Raw genomic sequence first — 21,420 nt, forward strand, 5'->3', positions numbered from 1 at the left:
GGAATTGGATAGTAACAATAGTGGCGTTTAAACATGCGAGTCAAACAACAAATTATTTTTTATTTTTAGAAGGTTATATCATTCACATTATTTATATTTATATTTATATTTATATCATTTACCAATTATCTAATTTATATGATGATGATGATGATTATTATTATTATTAATATTATTTATTATCATTTTTTTCTTTTATCATTTTTATTATTTTCATTTTTTTCGACCAAGCAAACAGAGGTGGTTACAAGAGAACAAGTAATTATCTTTAAAAAAGTATCGGTTTTGGAATTTTAAAAAGAGGTCATATACTAACCATAAACTATTAAGATACTTTTAAGCTGATGTACGTTTAGAGAAAACAAATAGGAACAAGAAGGAAATCCGACTTAAATTATTTTTTTCTACAACTAAATAATGACGATTGTCGTTTAATTCAGTTCTTTATATTCATGATTTTTTCGTATAAAATTGTTAACTTTTTTACGTAGATGTTCCCATTTTAAAAGAAGTAAACATCTACTTTTGCATTACACGAAAAACACGTTATCCCTTTAAATCAATAAACGGGGACAACGGGAGTTGTTTTCATGTCCGTAACCCAATCAGGTTCCGACGGCTCACCCGTTGACCAATCAGGAAACTCCGATTTCCAGGTCAATTAAAGCTGTCCCTCCCCCCCACCCCCGGCGTGCGAGCGCGTGCGTGCGCGCGAGCCGCATAGTCCCGTAGATGAAGCATGGCAGGCGACAGCGAGACAAAGCCAGGTGAGCGGCCGGACGGCGGCGGCGGTGACCGGCAGCCCTTTCTCATCGGTGTCGCCGGCGGGACCGCCAGCGGAAAGGTGGGCCCGTCCGTTAATTTCTCGGTAACATTTCAACGCCGTACGCCGGTCATCCCGCGCCTTTGTGACCCCGGAGGGTTGGAGGGTTGAGGGGTTGGGGGGGGGGGCGTTCCCGAGTTCCCGAGTTCCCGAGTTCCCGCGACCGGAAAACAACCGGTCATGTTTCGGCTTGTGATCGATAGCAGCGGTTCCGGTAAGCGAGATTGTAAACCGGATCGATGGAAATCCAAACCCAAGCCCTTTCCATCTCCGTCGTCATTTCTCTGCCAGCGCAGGTCAGGGGCCGGAAGTGAGGTCATCAGCATCAGCTGTCAGTCTCGTGGCTTTGAGCACCTGGAGAGCAAACACCGGAAATGACAACAATAATAATACAAATCATAATGAGAAATATTGTATATTGTATTTTTTAAAAAGGCTTGTTGGCCTTTTGTAGTTTTACTGTGTTAATACTGTTAAAAAACTGGACTGAAAGTGTCATGGTCAAATGAAATAAAATAACTCGAGATTTCCGCTTTAAAGACTTTAGATTGCCATTTTCCATTAATAACTGTCATTGAGGTTCTCAAGAAAATCTGTAGTGGAGAACTAATAGTCTTTTTTATCTGCAAAATTAGGAGATGTAAGAATAATTTAAAATACAAGTTTTTGAATAGCAGCTTTTACGAATTAATTTCCTCCTTTTTCTTGTCTGGTTTCCAGGCAATTATTGAATTATTGAACAAACTTCTCTGGTCATTTTCTCAATCAAAGTGTAATTTGACTAGATTTCCTCATGGGTTGTGATCAGAATTGAGACTTTCAAACAGTATAATAATGCCTGTTCTGACTTAATCATAATAATTAAATAAACTCTTTTACTAGTTGTGCCTTAGGTGGATCCCCTGATCTCTTCCTGGAAACACCCGAGAATGTTCTCTGATCAAACTGCGTGAGAACTTAAATTCCAGGGTTCCAAGTTAGGAAAGTTTGGAAATCACTTCAAGGTTAGAAAAATACTTGTGGTTGACTGTCTACTCCAAAAATCTTAACTTTTCAATATTCAGATGTTTGATCTGGAAGTCAAACTGACTGAGCAAAATATCGATCAGTTACCAGATCAGCTGATGAACTAAAGACCGAGAAATCCTTGACACTTTAGCGCTGGTCAGTGTTGTGAATCAAACTCCGATCATGTATGTTAGATGGACATTTAAGGAAACACAGATTAAATGCTTGAATTCTAAATTGAAAAAAATTGAATTCATTCTTGTCCTGTAACCTTGAACATGCTAAAACTCTACTGCTTCATTTTGTTTTTTTGAGGTGGAGGTTTATCATTTATTCTGATATTTCTTAGGAAATTAGCGTCAATCGGCTAAAATAACCCAGAAAGTTTAAAAGACAACCAAGAATCATTTTTTGAAGTCTGAAGGAACTTACATGATTAATAAAAATTCAGTCGTAAAACATTTATCAGAGGAGTGGGAACAGAACATGGCCGAATGTTCTCTGTTTCAATGTTTTTAAATCTAAACAGAGATGCCCCGGGAAGATAGAGGGTTCATCCAGCACCAAACTCCTTAGCTCTGAGCGGGAGCTGCAAAGCCGCAAACAGTTTGTGGTTTTTGGTTTCCTGGTGTCATCGCAGGAAGACGAAGCAACTAACAGCCTCCACAGAAACACCTGCCGCTGCGTGCATGCTGCAAGGCAACTGCCCTCTCCTGTTTGGAGGATGTTTTTGTTTTTGGAGGAGTAATGAGTGGACGGCACCTCATTTACTAAACTGAGGACGCTGATGATGATGGACAGAGTAAGAGACATCGGTCTGACATTTCTGTTCACGCAACTCTTATTCAGATGCAGCCAATCCAGCTGAAACCAACTGAACACTCAAAGACATCAGGACCTCACATTTGGAACTTTGGCTGAGGACTTAGGAATAAGAATAAACCAATATCAATGCCTGCCAGTGCTCAAATTATTAATCACAAGATGTCAATGTAGCAGTCCACATTTAAACCAAACACTGATATCCAGAAGACATGGAGGATATCGATCAGTGACGTTTTCAACTAATGATACAGATAGTTCTGCGAAAGGTTATTGGCTAATGAGGTCAGCCTTTCACTGAAAGTAATTTCAAGGTTTTTGGGGCTTTAACGAAATGATAAATGACTTCAAAGTTGTGTTGAAACCAGATGACTTATGCTGGTCTTACGCCTAATGATTTTCATGGTTGTAGACTAAAAACTGAAAGGAGTTTTAATGGAGTCTTACTGGAGTTACATCATCTTGGGCGATAAGTATAAGGGGGTAATCTGAGCAGTCTTAGATCAGTATCTTCCTGGTCTTGGGCTTACGACAAAATCAAACGTGCTTGATATTATTTCAAGTCTTTCACTCTTTATGGTGACGTAATACAATCAACAAACAATAGATGAGCTTCAGCAAAACTTGGAAAAGGAAACCTGGTAGACAAACAATCACCAGAGCGGTTTTGGTGGCAGCGACAGTATTTGTTGGCAGCATGGATGAACGGGAACGGCGAAGGACGTTCCAATCAGTATGGAGCGTCCAGAAAGAGTAGCAGATGGTGGTGCTGTGGGGAGAACAGCCCATCTTATACAGTGTCAACTCGACAACATATCAGGACCTAGTGGAAAAGGAAAAGCAATGGACTGAACTAGCACAGGCTCTGCAAATACCCGCGGAAAACATTGCATGGTCGGAAAAGTTGCTTAAATAATCTAGTTGTAGTCTTGTAAATAGTGACCTTGTAAGATTCACAGTGTAATGTATGTGTGGCTTAAGAAATCAGTAGGTACATTGTACTTTATGTGTGTGTGTGTCCTTTGTCCAGTCGTCGGTGTGCAGCAAGATCATCGAGCTGCTGGGCCAGAATGAGATTGACCACCACCAGCGGCAGGTGGCCATCCTCAGCCAGGACAGCTTCTACCGGGTCCTCACCCAGGAACAGAAGAACAAGGCCCTCAAGGGCCACTTCAACTTCGACCACCCAGGTGCGTCCTCGCCAGCCGCCGCCGTCCCCCTCCTGGACCCTCTCACTCATTCATCTCTCTGTTTATAACCAGATGCCTTTGACAATGACCTCATAGTGGCGACTCTGCTGGACATCAAGGAGGGGAAGACCGTCCATATCCCCGTCTACGACTTTGTGACACATTCCAGGTGAACAAACCCCATGAGTAACACAGACCATAGAAGCAGGCCTGATGTCCATGTAAAATTACACATGTTCTTACGAAGGTAAAACTACATATGCGGGTTTAGAATATACATCAGAGTTCTCTTTCAGCTCCTCTGCTGGAGTAGTAGTGAGAAAAATTAAGGTACAGGTATGTACTCGAGGTTCTCCTCATAGCATCTCCTTGTTTTCCCCATTCCTGCCTGGGTTCTCTCCATGTTTTCGGTCTTCCTCTCACGTTCCAAAACTTTGTCAGTATGTTCGCTGAAGTCTTTGAATTTTCCATAAATGTTAATGAGTTAGTGAATGATTGGATGTCTCTATTTGATTGGCAGACAGTTCGAATTCAGGATCTGCCAGAGCTAAGTCACTGATGCCACTGTTCACTATGCTAAGCTAACTAGCCAGACAGGGGAGAGTTGGCTGGTTGACCATTGCTTGCATTTTTATACTTGGGGGGTTCACTAGCACCTTCTGGATAAGCTGAGGTGTTTTGTTAGCTAAAGCTAATCAATAGTAGCATGTTCCTGTGACTTAAGTCAACTAGTGGTGTGATCACATGACTAGCGTTCTCCTCATCTGTGTTCCTGTGCGGCAGGAAGGAGGAGACGGTGACCGTCTACCCCGCTGATGTGGTGCTGTTTGAAGGCATCCTGATGTTTTACTCCCAAGAGGTGCGCGACCTTTTCCAGATGAAGCTGTTTGTGGATACGGATGCCGACACACGGCTGTCACGCAGAGGTGAAGTGCTGTGTTGGCTTGAATTATTACTGAAATGTGAGGTTGTAGGAACATGATTTTTTTTTTTAGGGGCAGGGGGCATTTACTGCCTTTTAGGGGAGCAACAGCTAACACATTAGTGCACTATGAAGGTAAACATGGGGGTCAGTAGACGCAAGGTACAAGGTAACCAGCAGCATTAAATTGCTAATGACATCATTAGCATGAATATAACTGACTAGTAGTTTGGTTTACTAATTGTAAACAAAAACACCATCACATGAGAAACTGTTACTATTTTTAAAATACAGTCATCCCGTTCACTATTTCGGATTCATTTCTCTAGTTTGGAGTGGACCCTCAGCAATCAAACCACAAGTTCAAGTCACGGTTTAAAATTAGCACACTGAAAACAAGGAATGTTAAAAGGGGCAACGTTAGCATTGAAAATGATTTGACTTAGTGACGTATACCTCATCACCGAGGGAGGAAACATGTTTTTGGCGGGAGGCACTCTGACGTCTGAACCAGATGAAGGTAGTCTTTTGGTTTATTGGGCAAAAGACAAACAGTTAGCTTAATAAAAGGAATAAATTAAGATGCGAACTAGCTTTGTTGCTAACAGAATCCTGATGTATAATATTATTATATATTAAATGAAATGCTATCTCCTCAATAGGATTAGCTTAGCACTATACAAACAGCGGTGATAACTTTAGTCATTTTACACATTAGAAAAATAATCCATAACCTTTGAACATGGTTAGCATTAGTGGTTCTTGAACAAATCCGGCCGAAAGGTTTCCTTTAGAGTATCGGCGAAGTAAATAAAAACATCCCAGTTTAGCTAACAACTTAAGGCTAACCCGTGCATGTCTTGACACAGTTCTGCGTGACATCAGCGAGCGTGGCCGCGACTTGGAAAGCATCCTGGCCCAGTACATAACCTTCGTCAAGCCCGCCTTTGAGGAGTTTTGTCTGCCGGTGCGTCTCCCACCCCCAAAACGTCCAACATGGAACCTTCCCACGTTCAATCTGAATGATTGTGTTTTTGTTTTCCTGTCCAGACGAAGAAGTACGCGGATGTGATCATTCCGAGAGGAGCCGATAACCTGGGTGAGTGCCGGCGCTTTTATCAGTCGAGCTACAGACTCCGTGGCCTTGTGATGAAGGACAAGCCTGTTTCCATGTCGACACGCAGACACAAACACCCCTGGGGTCAAAATAAAATGTCCCAGAGACTCATGACACTCAAGAGGTCCAAGAACAACAAAAGCATTTTTATATTTAACCATTTAGATTTTTAATTTAATATGATTTATAGAAGAGAAGTGTTTTCTTGTTTTATCCATTTGGATTTTATACATTTGATTTGTGAAATGTGAAAGCTTCATATTCTCATAATTTTTTATGATATATTGCATTAGAACAGGGTCATATTTCTGGCATACTCAATATGATTTCTCTAATTTTGATGACTTAAATTTCTTTTTTTTTTTTAACAAGACCCCCTAAATCAAATTTCAATTAACTGGCCGCTAAGGTTTTTTTTTGTTGTTCTGTTTTCGTTTAATTTAATATCTTGATCATTTTTTTGTGTGATTTCTTATGATTTACACATTGAAGTCATTTGACTGTGCAAAAAATACATATAAATAAGAAACAGAACAAAACAATTTGTTGTCAGTTTTGATGAAGAAAAAGTACATTTCTTTTTATAAAATTTGTTATGGCTCTTGTTGCTGATTTTTCCTTCTTTTAAGGAACATGTAATATTATTATAATTACCATAATTTCTGGATTATTGAGGACACCTGAATATAAGCCGCACTGGCTTTGTCCTACTCTAGCTGATTGCTATCTTCGTCTTCCTCCTGCGCACTAAACACCATCAGTTGTCTTCCTCTGTGTTAAAATTGGGCAGCCTCAGAATTTCCCAATAATTTCATTGGTTCGATGTGACGAGGCTAAATGTTTTGGCAGCTTGTTAGCCCCAAAAAACCTCATAAATTAGCCGCATCGTTGTATAAGGTGCAGTGTTCGAAGTGTGTCTGGAAAAAAAAGTCTGGAAATTACAGCATTAGGTTTAGGTTTCATTAATAAAGCCCTTATCTCAGGTTATGCCCCAGACGGTGGAGACTAGATTTAGAAACACATACTTTTCTACTTTTCATACACAAAATATTTAGGTGAAATTAAGTCTCTACTGCGCAGTAACATGGTTCCATCACCGTGGGCACCTGTCTCCCCTCCACAGTGGCCATCAACCTCATCGTCCAGCACATCCAGGACATCCTCAACGCCGGTCTGACCAAACGCCTCAACGGCTGCCTGGGCGTCAACGGTTCAGCGGAGGAGCCACGGAGCGTGCAGTCCGGCAGTCGTCTGCACTGACCGGCCACCTCAGAAACAAGTCCCTTTTTTTCTCTCTCTCTCTTTTTTTCATTTTTTTTTTTTATTCAGACTGTAAGGGTTTGGAAGAAGAGAGCTACTGTTTTTTACACTCAAGTCAGATCCCATGAAGTTTCATCCTGGCGACGAAAGCAGATGTCTGGGCACTGAGGGTCCGGAGCTACAAAGACATTATTTTATTTTCACTGCCAAACAAAGCTTTTTCACAGCTGTACCTCAACAGAACTTGGGAGGTTTCTGTACCTTTGAGTATTTTCTTTCACTATACACACAAGATTTCTTTTAAGCACTTCGATGGCGGTTGATTTTTCAAACCATTTATTTGCACTGTTATGTGCCTTCTCAACATCAAGACCCATTCACACTCATGCAATTATATTTAAGTCATCAATTGTTTTTTAATTTTTGCTTAAAGTGTTAGTAAATCAGTTCTGTTACTTTGGAAGGAGTATGTGTTTGAGATGCCGATTGCGGAATATGCGTCATTTTTGCTCCTGCCACTCCCAAGTTTAAAAAAAAAAGGCGCATAAACATTTTTCAGACTTTGCTAATTCTCAGGTGTTTTGACGCAGGATTCTGACGTTTCATTCTTCGCATAATTATATCGTCACTTTTCCAGCAAGACCAACCAAAATACGCTTGTCGATGCCAGAAACGAGTATAAAAACTCATCAACCTGAACTTTTTTGCGCGAAGGGGGTGGTGTCAGGAGACATCACCAAAGATTCGCGCCTAGACTCTTCAGAATTTATTTTTTATTGAAATTATTGTTTCAAGTACTGATGTTCTAAAGGTTTCGAGGGAAAAAAAAAGAACCCAGGTATTTCTGTTAAGTACTAGAAAAGTCTTATTTTTTTACTTTTGTTTTACCTCGTTTGAAACCTTCGTATAAATGATTAACTCTTGACACGTCGCCTTTGTTTATAATGCTTTGCTCTGGAAAAGAAATATGAAATGTAAATATTCCGAGTGGTTAAGACATCCCCCCTTGCAATCACTTCTTATAGGGAAACACTCAGGTATGTTCTTTAGTTACAAGTCGCATTAAACTCTTGTATTTGCCGATTTGAATTGTTGTGATGTCCCTTTTTCATTTAAAACAAACAGCTATAAAAGTTAAACATTTAAATCATGATCTGTTGGACGAACTTGAAAGGTGCCCGATATATTTTATTAAATAATCTAATCAAATAAAGGCTCGTCGTCATGACTCTATGGAATGATACCCCCTAGTTCCAGTTGATATTCAGGTAATTTCTCTTGTTTTTATTCCAGCTCATTCCTTGTTGCACATTTTCCTGATTTTTTTGTTTAGATAAAAAAAGTAAACAGCTCACCACTTCCAGTGATTTTGTAAGCAAGATAGTTTTACTGAAGAAAAACCATTGTTTACTTAACAGAGCTGTTGAGATTGTTGGGTTAAAAAGGGTTAAAAAAAAAAAAACAAACACCCACAGCCACATTGTGAGTAGAACAGAGAGGTTAAGAATCATAAATACAACTATGGTTCCTCCATGGACGGGTTCTCCTGGGCGTCCACCTCTCCGGTGGGCGGGACGCTCTGCGAGCTCTGTCCAAAGAGGCCGCGGAAGAGTTCACTGCGTGCCTCATCGCTCATGGTGCTGCAGTCCACGGGGGCCATGAAGTTCACCAGCTTGCTGTGGATATGAAAACGGACCTTGCGGCCCTTGCTGGCCCTGGTGTCCACCTTTTTCTTGATCTTGCTGCGCAGCTTCTGGATGGCTAGCCACTGGCGGCCCATGGCCACCTGGTCGTTGGGGTCCGCCGCCAACGTCTTGCGCTCGATCAGCTCCCGCAGCAGCTGGTGGTAGAAGTCGTCATCGTCGAAGATGTCCTCGTCCAGGTCTTTCAGGTGCTGGTTGGCTTTCAGCTGTTGTGGTTCCGCCTCCTCGGCGGGGTCAGAGGTTACGGCGGGCGCCTCTTTCTTTCCCAGGATTCTGTATGTGGAGCGGCGGGTCTGTGTTCGTCGCACAAGCCTGTCCTGGTCCGACAGCACCTGCTGTAGCTGAGTCAAAATGTTCCTGTCGAACGCGCCAAAGCCCTGGCTGCCGCGGCCCGTGTTCAGCCGCGTCTTGTCATGCCATTTCTGCAGTGTAGCGTCCCGATACGGCTGGAAGGCGGCGAAACGCTTGGCTGCCAAATCTGGGTATTCTGCCATATCCAGTTTTCTCTTGGGCCGCCCATGTTCCTGCGCAGCTCCCTCTTCATCCCCCTCTTTGCCCTCGACCACGCTCCTTGTGGTGGCGTCCCGAAGCAGCAGCTGATCGTGCAGCTCCAGCAGGGATCTCTGCAGAGCCTTCAGGGCCTTATGGGACTTCTTCAGCGCTGCCGCCATATCGGCTCCACCTCGAGTCTTGAATTCTGGGAGGGTCTGTGGCTGTGGCAGCTGGTTGGCTGTCACCAGGGCCTTCTGGATCTTGATGCGGGCCTCGAGCAGCTGATCCCACAGGGCCAGCTGGTTCTTCACTGCCTGGCCCTTCTGCACCTCCTCATCCACCTTTTCCTGGGAAAACGTGGAGACGGCGACGGTGTCGTCGTCGCCGACGCTGTCCCCCATCTCCTCATCTGGGCTCTCATCCATGTCACTGTCTCCCTCTTCCTCATCCTTACCGCTGCCATCATCTTCATCGTCCTCTTCATCACTCACTCCAAGATCGTCCATGCCTTCGGTCAGTTTGTTATAGTTGACTTTCTTCGGAAACTGGACAACGGAGGATGACTCTGGTGCGCCTAAGACATCTTCATCAGAAGAGACAACCTCCTCGTCTTCTTCTAACTCCGCGATACTGCTATATTTCTCTTCACCCTCCTCCTCCTCTTCATCATCATCATCATAATCATCATCATCATCATCATCATCATCGGACCCGTCGCTGTCCTTCAGCAGTTGTTGCCGGGAGACCGCCTTCCCCTTGTACCGGCGGTCGGTCTCCGGGAGCAGCTCCGTGTTCCGCCGCCGCAGGGCGCTGAGGCCGAGCTCGTCCTCATTCTCCTCATCTTCGGCGAATTTTTCGGCGACTTTGGCTCTGGTCGCCTCCTCGTCGTCGTCTTCCGGGTCGGCGAATTTCGGCAAAGGGTTGAGGAGCTCTTCCAGCTGCTGAGAAATCGAGCTCGCCATGTGGAAACTTTAGCAACACGGAAGGAGACACGGACGCGCGTGCGGACCTCGGCGGCTTCTTGGTGATGACGTCATTAAAATGCGACGAGTCACAAGGACATATTCTGCCCGAACTTGTGTCTTGAAGGAGATGTAGAAACGGGATGACGGTACATTTGGTTTATCTTTAAGCAACAAAAGAGATGAACTATGTGTCAATGTTATTTTAGGCCTGGCCAAGTTCTTCATTCACAAAAACAGAATGCGAAAGTGTTCCCAATTTTACATTTGTTATAAACGATTTTGAATTTTGAAAAAAATCCTTAAAACTTATGGAAAAATCAAAAAAACAAAAAATATACAGTTTGATGTCTGAGATTTCTTGTGAACCACCAAGTTAAATATATGTTATATCCCCCTTGCAATTTTTTTTATTTTTTTTATTTAACTTATTTATTTTTTTAGTTTATGTTATTTAGCTATCTATTTATCTAATTATTTTCTTTGACTTTCTTTTTTGTCTAGCATTAAACATTTCTCACAAACCTTTAATAAAGAAATTTTAAAAAAGATGTAGAAACGCGTTCAAGCAGATTCGAAGAAGAGGGCCGGGGTTGAATGCGTGATAAAAGAGTATCGGCCAAAGTAAAGGGCAAGGTGTACAAGATAGTGGTCAAAGTAGCAATGCCGCATGGTTTGGAGGCAGTGGCATCAAGGAAAAGATGTTGGAATAGAGAAGGTCAAGGTGGAGGTGGGACTTCTTCGGGGATCAGCTCTGAGGTTAGATAGGAATCTCCATGGACCATGATGTTTGCAGACAACATTGTGATCTGAAGCAGAGAACAGCTTGAGGAAACTCAAGAGAAGTGGAGGTATGCGCTGAAGATGAGAGGAATGAAAGTTAGTCGCGGCAAGACAGAATATATGTGTGTGAATGAGGGGAACTCGGGTGGAACGGTGAGGCTGCAGGGGGTGGAGATCAAGAAGTTGGAGGATTTCAAGTACTTAGGATCAACAGTCCAGAGCGATGGAATGTGTGGAGATAGGTAAAGAAACAGGTTCAAGCAGGTTGGAATGGGTGGAGAAAAGTGTCAGGGGTACTATGTGATAGAAGACTATTAGAGATGTTAGATGTTTTGGAGAGACGGCCAGAGAAGCCAGACTGAGATGGTTAGTGATAGTGAACATATTGTTATCGTTTTGGCTGTCTATTCTCACCCTAGCTGTCTTGTTTGTTTTTTTTTATTCCATTCTGTTGCCTATTCTTATCCTTGCTGTTGTTCTCTTTGCTGTCTATTTATTTGTGGATGACTTTTTATATATTTTTATGGTCTCTCTATTTATACTTATACCCATACAGTATGTATTGGTACTGTTGTTGCGCTCCTGTGAAAAAAGAATTTCCCCAATGGAGATCAATAAAGTATATCATATCTACCTTATCTTATATTGGTAAACGGATGCTGGAATTGGAGTTGCCAGACAAGAGGTCTCAAGGAAGACCAAAAAGAAGATTTATGGACGTAGTGAGAGAGGATATGAAGGTAGTTGGTGTGAGAGAGGAGGATCCAGAGAATCGGGTTAGATGGAAAAGGTTGATTCACTGTGGCGACCCCTGAAGGGAGCAGCTGAAAGGAAAAAATGTTTTGTCTTTGACGCAAGATAAATTCCTTGGCAATTTACGCAGGAAATGCTGGCTAAGCACATTCAAAAAACATTATTATCATCAATGTAAAAGTAGCAATTATATGTATTATGCTATCGCAAGTTTCCATTTGATGGAAACAGCTTTTTTGCCTGATAGACAACCACCAGGGCTAAAATAGGAAAGCCCTAGGCTTGCGACCCATTGCGCATGCTCCGTACAGACGATTCGACCAGGGTTGCCTCCACTGTTAGCTAGGCTTGGTTCTCTCTGCGGATTTCAACGGAAAGGCTACATACCGCGGTGGGAAAATGTCAACAAGTGACTTCTACTTGAGATATTACGTCGGGCACAAGGGGAAGTTTGGGCACGAATTCCTGGAATTTGAATTCAGACCAGACGGTAAATTCCGATTGTCTTGTTTTAGTCTGAGTAAATTAAATCTAGCTAGCTAGCCAGTTAGCTCATTAGCCGGTACTAGCTAGGCCGCGACGGAATTAAAAGAAGGTGCTAACGCTAAGTTGTCTGTTTAACCTGTCGTATAATCAGTTTATTCCATAACATCCACACGGAAACCTCTTCCATGATTATTTACCGAAATTAATATACTGGTGTGAATAAATGAGTGAATTCATGTTTCCGCGCCATGTGGCCTACGGGGTACCTCTTAGGTGTAACAAGCACCGAGTCAAAGTTCCAATGTTAACATTGTCTGTAACTTTGCAGGTAAACTTCGATATGCAAACAACAGCAACTACAAGAATGATGTTATGATCCGAAAAGAGGTAAGTTGTGATCGATATAGTCCAATAATTCAGTTCTATAGTGTGACTAGTATTGGTGGTGTGATCATCCGGGCTCTGTTATGAACTTCCGTTATTAAATGTCTTATTAACTGAGTGCAGCAGTCTCTTTATCGTCGTTCAGTCCACACTATGAGCATATATTTGGTGCCTTTACTCTTCATTGGACAGCGCAATAAGTAGTATACAAGTCCAAATTATGTGCAATATAAAATACATTAAAAAAATCTCAGATATGTACACAAGAATCCTCAGATAGGTGCAGGATGTCGCACACAACAGTATTGCACAGTTACTGTAGCGGAAAAAAACAGTAGTTCAATTACTGGAAACAGCTTGAACAGTTTGTAGGTAGCTTAAAATGTTTAAAAAAAATGAGAATGTCTCTCTTGAATATATTCACAGGTCATGTGGATCAAGGATTAGGTAATGGAAACTGTAATACTACTTAAGTTGGTGTTATCATTATGTCATTTAGATAGGGTTGCACTGTATTTTAAGAGTAAGGTAACAGACTCATGAATTTACCTTATTCCTAAAACTTAAGTAAAATAAACTTGAAAGAAAATGTGTTGGATTATCTCAGGGTCAGGAAAACACTTTAAGAAAAGGTTACATGTAAAAGGTATTTCTTGAGGAGACACTAATTGAGTATGAAGATTGTTAGATATTTATTTATTTATTTATTTATTTCAGATTTACGGTTATATGTAGATTTAAAGAGCCCTTGGACATCAGGATGTTTTTGTTCCCTTTTTGCACCTACCTGTTTACTCTTTAAATGTTTAGAGATTTCAATTGAAGTGAATGAAGGTGCTGTTTGTAACATCCATGGGTTGTTTTTTTAAACATGTCTTGTTAACTAACAGGCGTATGTACATAAGAGTGTGATGGAGGAGCTGAAGAGAATCATTGACGACAGTGAGATCACCAAGGAGGACGACGCGCTGTGGCCTCCTCCCGACAGAGTCGGCAGACAGGTCAGTTGCTAACTTCATTCAGTAACACCAACCTGCGAGCCTGTCACCTGTGTTTTCCTCTGTTATCCTGGGCCTGGAACATGCAGCCATCTCTCTGAGGGGCTACTTATAGCACTATATGGGTGGCAAAAGTAGCCATATTGATGACTGTTAGGCTGGCCTCTCAGCTTATGATAATGGTCGCTCTTCCATTGATGCCAGTTTCACGTCAGAGAGACTATACATATCTAGTTGAAAATGGTTGCATCAGCACGAAATCCAGTTCTGAACTGTAAAAGAGCCAGTTATAATTAGTTAGGAGATTGAAAATGTCACAGGTTAGTATCAGGACATTTGTGGGATGTGTCAGCTGTGGTCCCTATCGAAACCAAAACTTTGCATTGGGTGTCATGAGATAGATGTCATGACATACATTTAACACAGTATCACTATCTTAAACAACCTTGAGAAAAGGACCGATTGGATACATTACACACAAAAGGGCAATGGTTATCTGCAGACACTGAAATATGTCACTTTACTCCAGTTGCCTTCAACTAATCTCTGGATATTAATTTCTTTTGTTGTTTCACCAGGAGTTGGAGATTGTCATTGGAGACGAGCACATTTCATTCACGACCTCCAAAATCGGCTCTTTGATCGACGTCAACCAGTCAAAGTGAGTTTGTCGGTGCGGCGCAGGGGGGCGAAGAGCTCTCTGCTCCGAGATGATAACAGTCAGCCTCCTGTGTTTCAGGGATCCGGAGGGTCTTCGCGTGTTCTATTACCTGGTGCAGGATCTCAAGTGTCTCGTCTTCAGTCTCATTGGTCTTCACTTCAAGATTAAGCCCATCTAACAGGCGGATGATGGCCGATTGAAGTGCTTTAGCTCTTTTTTTTTTTTTTTTTCCTTGTTCTTCTACCGCATTTGTACATTTGCTTTGGGTCAAGTTGTTTTTTAAATTTAAAATAAAAATTGAGAAACCTGTGAAAAAGACTCCGTATGTACTGAATGGAAGGATGACTTCAGTTTATTTCCATCTATGAAATGAAGGATCCGAACCGTGAACACATTCATCCACTTCAGCAAGGCTGTGAGCCTCAGTTAAACATCTGCTAATAAAATAAAATGGTATGAAAAGGCACATTAAAAAGGCAGCAAATACGTCAGTATCTGAAGATCATGATGCCTGTTTGTTTCAGAGAAGAGCGAAAGCTAGTTGTTTGAAAGACAGGATTGCAGATCACTGGCTCCCAAACCTTTCAGGTTGAGTCCCATCTTTCCACACACAGAAGAAGGGGATTGACATCGAGTCAATTAGACACTCCTGACAATTTTTAACACAAGAATACATTCAAATGGTGAATCTCAGGAACCACAAAAATACTTATTTTTTATGACAGAAAAAATCCAATATTCTGGCAGATCTAGTGTTCTGGGTAAACATCTTCTAACCCATATTCCCTGAGAGAAGTGGGCAGTCTTGAGATCTTAGTTTAGCCACAGGAGTGTTTTCAATAACTTACTTGTTGGACCTGTGTAATTGTAAGACAAAATCATTTGTCTGACATCTAGATTTCAACTTAAACCATTTTAACTTGCTTGAAATTTCCAAGAAAATTTGAAACGACCTCATGTGGTTTGCATGCACTTCCAGATTTATCCCCTTGGGGGTACAGTGAGTGCTTCAGCTACAGTAAGGCTCAGTGTCAGTCTTGCCAGCAGACCTACATCCAGAGGTGAAATCAGATCTTGAATTTGTTGATTTCACTCATGGAGCATAAATCGGTTGTCTAACGGTGCCGAAACAAAGCTGTACCCATCCTTCCACCAGGTGGCGCTCAACCCCGAGTCTAGAGCCAGTGATTTTTGGTTTTTAACCCATAACTTTTTTTCTTGAACGTGCCCTATGATCTTCTTATTATAAAGATGATTCACCATTTATTATATTAATTTTTCTTAGCATGATCCTTATCCTGCATCTCCTAGAGGATGCTGTCATTGCAGGAAATAAATATCTGACATCTGCTCAGGAACGCTCTTCATGGTAGATGCCAGTTTAGCCCTTTAGCCAAGCGCTTTTCCCTCCAGGACAGTAAAGATGTCCTCCAGAGACTTGTGTACGCAACGAAGGAACTCGTGCACGTCCCGTGCCGGGTAGCTGCTAACATTGCACCCTATCCAGTCGTCGTGGACGCCATAGCCCACGCCGAAGCCGTCGGGCACCACGGGGGCGAAGCCGCCGAGGCTCACGGCGGGGCTGGTGAGGGTGCTGGTGGAGAGGATGTTGTGGTTGATGGCGGCATAGGCGGGGTCAGAGTACAGGCCATGCAGCTGCTCACCCTTGGAATTGGCGAGGTACCGCAGGGCGAAGAGGTGGCGGTCGAACCCTTGACCTGGTCAAAGACAGGAAATGGTTAGCGTGGCAGCTCAACAGGAGCCTAAAACCATTTTTTAAGATTCGAAGCAGTTTTAGCATAATGGCTGATTGCTAATACAGTGCTAATTTAGTCTCCTTTTCAAATAAGCATAAAATGCTAAAAATCAGCATCTTCTGAATTCAAAATCCTTCCATAGAGAATAATTATATTAATTGCAGTTTTCAATATCAATCATTAATTGATTTTAAGGTCATTCCTCACTTGAATTATTGCTGCAAGTTCTGACTCTTGAGTCAGCTCAGCTGGTTTTTCACTTTTTTCTTTTTTTTTCTCCCCCCAATCTGATGTTGATTTCTGAGTGTAAACAGTAAATTCATAATTTCCGGTCATCGTTACATGACACACACCCATCGCTGCTTCTTTGGTAAGCTGCCCGTGATATTTGGAGCACTCGTTCAGCAAACCCCGCAACTCATCCACACTGTGCTTCCCCGGCTGACAGAGAAAGGCATGCGTGCAGCGCTTGGTGTGCACGGTGGCCGGGCGGATGGTCTCCGTGCGTCCGTGCCTGAATGCCGCCGTGCTGCAGGACTCGTAAGTGGCGACCGTCTCGTCATACTGCCTCAGGAAGCCCATCTGGAAAGCCAACTGGGCCACGGCGTCTGGACTCAGCTTGCTCTTCTTCAGCTGCTCCTTCCCGCCTTTGGTGAACTGCATGGCGTCGATTGTGAGCCTGGATACAGCAGAGTCAAAGTTCTCCTTGGCCTTTTGGATGCCATTCTCCAGCTCGCCATCCAGCTTGAACTGCAGTCTGCGCACAGCAGAGGCCGAGTCGAAGGCGGCAGCGGCTGGAGAATCCGGGTGGACCAGCGGCTTCTCCGTTGTGTCTTTGAAGATCTCATTCTGGAAACGGAGCACGGCCACGCCATCGCCCCACGAGTGCTCGAAATTGATGGCTGCTTGTCCATCTTTAGCAATTATGATGCTGAAGGACTTATCGTACCAGCGGTTGCAGCCGTCCCCGTGCAGCATGTTGTGGGAAATGTGGATCGGGTCCTTCATGACCTCGTCATCCAGGCACAGGCAGAAAATAGCGCTATCAACCAACCGCAAATCCTCAGCATTTCCTGCAGCCACCAACTTGTCCCTAAGCCGTGCCCACACATCCCGGTTCTCGCTGGTCAGCACACCGAGGGGGAAAGAGGCTGCCGGCGTCTCATCCGACAAGATGTGGCTCAAACTGGCCTGGATCTCAGCCGGCGCCACCAGGTTCCCGTCCCTATCGACGATATCAAACACATACATATGTCCTCTCCGCATCACCAGTAGGTGCCGCCCTTTCTGGTCCGTGAGCAGCTCATCCCGACCTGGCCGCGGGACACGGGTGGAGTTGAAGAGCCGGAAGTATTGTGACATGTCCAGGGGGTAGGCGTTCACCATGTAGGCGCCGTACCATGACAGCGAGGGCGGCACCCAGCGGATCAGGCGCTTGAAAGAGTCTGTGTCGCTCTTTGCCGGGTTGAGGTGGAAAACCTCCGGCTCCAGCAGGCCAGCGCGCAGCGTCTTCATGAAGCGCACCGCCGAACACACCATGTTGGTCGCCCGCACCAGCTGGTTGTTGTACTCCGCCCGTGGGTCGGGGTTGAAGGACATGAAGGGGTTGAAGTTCAGCACCACGGAGTCACGGGCGGAAAGATACATGTCGAACCATGGCCCTGGAAGAGCAGAAGCACAGCCGCCATATCTATCAGTATCCAGGGGCATTTAAATAGATCTCAGCAGCAATTATTGTGTATCCATCTTTGTTGTATATTCATTTTTCTTATATGAAATTATGATCCATTTATTTATGATCTATTAATACTTGGTGGATCAGACATGCACACTTTGACCAGAGTCACTTGCACCTGAGATGTAGCTGGTGTGCTTGTTGTTTTTATCCAGGGCCACCAGCTCCTCCTGCAGTGGTTTCCCGGCACCACTTTCGAAATCTTCCGCCAGCTTGGCCGTATTTCTGAGGGCACGTAAACGTATACCGTTAGGATCTCCAGATCACGCAAAGCATCAAAATAGTTGTTGAAAAATAAACTTTAACCTTGGAAATACATCAGAACCACAATATTCAGGATACATTTCCCCTGTATCATTTATACAACATCTGTTTTGAAGAAAATGTTTTTCATGCAAATACTTTCAGGCAAAATCAATGCAGTTTTATGAACATTTAAAACTCAGAAATAGACACAGCATCTCCAGTCCGACAATATCTTTATAATTTATTTGAACTCTCAAAAAGAAGTTCTTCACTCAGTTTCACTGTCTTATTCTCTGATTTTCAGGTAACTAAAAATGTATTTGACTTATTCTATTTGTTTTTTGGAGGTTTGTTTCATACTTTTTAAGTCATTCACTGGTGGTGTTAGGCACTTTATTTAATGTTGTTTTAGCTGTGATTTATTGCTAATTTTAAGTGAATTCCTTGTTTTAGCTGTCATAAATTTCTCAAATACTTTCATGGTGTTCATCATCTCTACAGAGAATGCAAGTTTTGCTGATTTGACCAAGGTTTTCCAATTGTCTCCCTTCATCATGATTTGGAAAACAAGTGTAAGGCATTTCCAGGGAAAAGGGTTTTAACAAAAAAAAAAAAAATCGATTAAATCTATCATTATAACAAAAAAACAACTTGCAAGATCTTGGCTAAACACTGTTTTTAAGATAGATATGTGTCTTTCCTCCCCACCTGTACTGGTCATCATCCAGCAGCGGCCTCTGGGCAGCTAAGTACCTCCTGATGGTGTCCTCCAGCTTGGGAATAGGGAGCCTGGACGTGCAGAAAAACGAACTCAATTCTCTCTTATTTATATCTTGCCATATCACAACAAAAGTTATCGCAAGGCACTTTTTATAGAGCAGGTCGAGACCAATCTCTTCAGAACATTATTTACAAAGAACTAACATTTCTTCCACGAGCAGGAAAGGAGAAGATAGCAGAGTTTAATGTGCATCAAACAGTTGTAATGAGATTATAATAACAGTGATTGGTGTATTTTAAAAATAATGATGGTAATGATAATAACGGGACTACATGCTGACAGATGTCATTGAGGGCAATAATTGACATTGAGGGCAATAATTGGACATAAGCAGGGTCGAAGAGCGCCCCCTAGTGGCCACATAACGTAAACATCCCCCCCAAGCCGGTGCACTTTAACCTACATCCGTGTTGACCGCTTAATGGATCACCCCATTTCTTTCTGCCAACGGAAAACACTTTGCATGTACCTCGAACACCAACAAAGTACTTTACATTAGTATTAAACCAATCGCATGTTAGTACTGAAAAGAGTATTTAATACATGTGACAACAACACAGCCTGTCGAATGGAAAAACCAACACATGTCGTGTCTTACCCGGAAGAACTCTATAATAGTTTGTCACCTGGATAAAGTTTTCACCTTTTTTTTATTTAATTCATTGTCTTACCTGGGTAAACTCTTTTGGTAGTGCATCGACGGTACGACGCTCCGGTGCAGGAATTCTGGCGGAGGCTCTTTTCCGCTGTAGGGGCGCTGGGTGCTCCCCGGTGCGGCTCGGACGTGAAGGAGACCCATGGGTCTCAGGGAAGCCACACGTCGCGTCGACAGTAGTGTCGCCATCGAAAAAAGTAAATAAAAACCGAAGGGAAACCCGTCGAGAATTTGTCTACGGCGGGGACAAAAACAGTGGAAGAGAAGAAGACCCCCTGCTAGCAAGCTGAGGCAGAGAGAAGGAGAGCTAAGCTAACACTAGCAACCGCTAGGAGATAAACCGGCCGTCGGTTGTCACGTTTTGTTTTTGATTTAAATGAGCAATTAATATCCCGTGTTTGTCCTTTAATTAAAACTAAAACTATGCCTGGCTTGTTGCACGATGTCCCTCCCGAGATAATATTTGATACAAATATATAATACAACAGTTGTCGATGACAGGAAGTGAAACCAGGGATCACGTGACCAAATAGTTGTAGTTTTTTCGATATTCTATCTTTATTCGCAACTTTCCGGAAGACAACACACTGTATGAATGAAAGCGCAACACTTATTATTAAATACGTTGTCGAGGTAATGGGTCGGCAACCCAGGGCTCCCTGTGGCTTTTTTAAAGTAATTAACGAGTATTTTATGAAAATGTAGTTTATTTTAGTTTGATCATGTTTAAAATGCATAATCACAAATGGCGTTTTATTGGAAACCTCCCCAAACCGGACAAACTTGTGACAGTACACAGAGGGAGGAAGACATTTTTGGCTTTTATTCATAAATACAAGAAGGAATAGATATTGAGTATTTTGCTTAAATGTAACCCTGAACCCAACGTCGTTTTTTCCAAAGCACAAACTGTTTTGTTGCATGCAGAAATGTAATTTCGCTTTCTCTGCAATTGTTCATTGATTTAAAAAAATGCAACACATATTTTGTTTATAAATAGCATAAAGGCAAAATAAATAAGTAAATAACGTTATACGCCGTGTTCATTCATTTTAAATTTCAAAGGGGTTGTGTGGCTCCTGGTGTTTTCTTTACTGTGGAGAAACTGGTTCAACAGACTCTTTGAATGGTAAAGGTTGCTGACCCCTGGTCTAGGTGATGGGGAAGTTGTTCATATGTACGTTATATTTGTCTGTATAAGAACATTTAACACATAATACACATGTACAATAAGCAGTCTGAGAGTAAAATTGCTACACCTTAATAAGCTACAACATTAAAAGGCTCTCGTGTACATGTGCATTATTGAGCTCTATAATACTGTATGGTGACATAATGCCGTCCTCCAGTCTTAATAAAGGCCCATAATTATCATTATAATCTTGTTCTATGCTACTCTCTTTTTACATGGCAGAACTTATACTGGTAGCTGAGTAGGTTTAGACAGCAGCATTTCTACATTAACTAAAGTAAATAAAGAATATGAGTACCTAGGCACTGAGCACTTGGGAAAATTCACACTTTAAAAACTGTAGGTGTAAAGTAGCATCCTGCACATTCAACCCTCCTCCTGTCTCAGGTTTAATTTAATTCTGTTTACTTACATTCATGCACACGTGGAATAATGGATGTTACATGTAAACATATTAGTCTTTTTTACAAGATAAGTGACGGTATATGTTTACAATCAATTATCATACACTTATTAACATATTTGTAAGTACTGTACACATATTTACCTAATATGTGTACCTGCCGAATGGACACCTTTGGAAACTCAGTGCATGTACTTAAAATGCATTTACAAATAGACTGCGTCAGTCATCATGAAAAACAGGTATTTCTCAATGCTGCCACTGGTGGGCGGTGTTTCCTGCGCTCC

General features: G+C 42.5%; 4 protein-coding genes across 4 annotated transcripts; 2 read left to right on the forward strand and 2 right to left on the reverse strand.

Annotated features, from left to right (window-relative positions):
• The first annotated feature begins 716 nt into the window (after positions 1-716).
• On the forward strand, positions 717-10,295 carry uck2a (uridine-cytidine kinase 2a). The gene is made up of 7 exons (XM_086145495.1): positions 717-844; positions 3,684-3,843; positions 3,916-4,012; positions 4,627-4,769; positions 5,635-5,732; positions 5,816-5,864; positions 7,006-10,295. The coding sequence occupies exons 1-7, from the start codon at positions 740-742 to the stop codon at positions 7,140-7,142; spliced, it is 789 nt and encodes a 262-aa protein (XP_086001621.1). The 5' UTR covers positions 717-739; the 3' UTR covers positions 7,143-10,295.
• On the reverse strand, positions 7,313-10,355 carry aatf (apoptosis antagonizing transcription factor). Its single transcript, XM_086145480.1, has one exon. It carries the CDS (start codon positions 10,297-10,299, stop codon positions 8,662-8,664), a length of 1,638 nt encoding a protein of 545 aa, XP_086001606.1. The 5' UTR covers positions 10,300-10,355; the 3' UTR covers positions 7,313-8,661.
• A 1,796-nt stretch (positions 10,356-12,151) lies between these two features.
• magoh (mago homolog, exon junction complex subunit) lies at positions 12,152-14,680 on the forward strand. The gene is made up of 5 exons (XM_086145541.1): positions 12,152-12,325; positions 12,650-12,708; positions 13,596-13,706; positions 14,282-14,364; positions 14,443-14,680. The coding sequence occupies exons 1-5, from the start codon at positions 12,235-12,237 to the stop codon at positions 14,540-14,542; spliced, it is 444 nt and encodes a 147-aa protein (XP_086001667.1). The 5' UTR covers positions 12,152-12,234; the 3' UTR covers positions 14,543-14,680.
• Positions 14,681-14,698: 18 nt separating this feature from the next.
• On the reverse strand, positions 14,699-20,058 carry cpt2 (carnitine palmitoyltransferase 2). The gene is made up of 5 exons (XM_086145503.1): positions 19,555-20,058; positions 18,811-18,891; positions 17,975-18,081; positions 16,475-17,782; positions 14,699-16,082 (listed from the first exon to the last, which is right to left on the reverse strand). Exons 1-5 carry the CDS (start codon positions 19,725-19,727, stop codon positions 15,754-15,756), a joined length of 1,998 nt encoding a protein of 665 aa, XP_086001629.1. The 5' UTR covers positions 19,728-20,058; the 3' UTR covers positions 14,699-15,753.
• Between the last annotated feature and the right edge of the window lie 1,362 nt (positions 20,059-21,420).

The sequence above is a fragment of the Fistularia commersonii genome, chromosome 1 (assembly GCF_037954325.1).
Source record: "Fistularia commersonii isolate RoL2024-O1a breed Wild chromosome 1, RoL_Fcom_v1.0, whole genome shotgun sequence".
Lineage (NCBI taxonomy): Eukaryota > Metazoa > Chordata > Actinopteri > Syngnathiformes > Fistulariidae > Fistularia > Fistularia commersonii.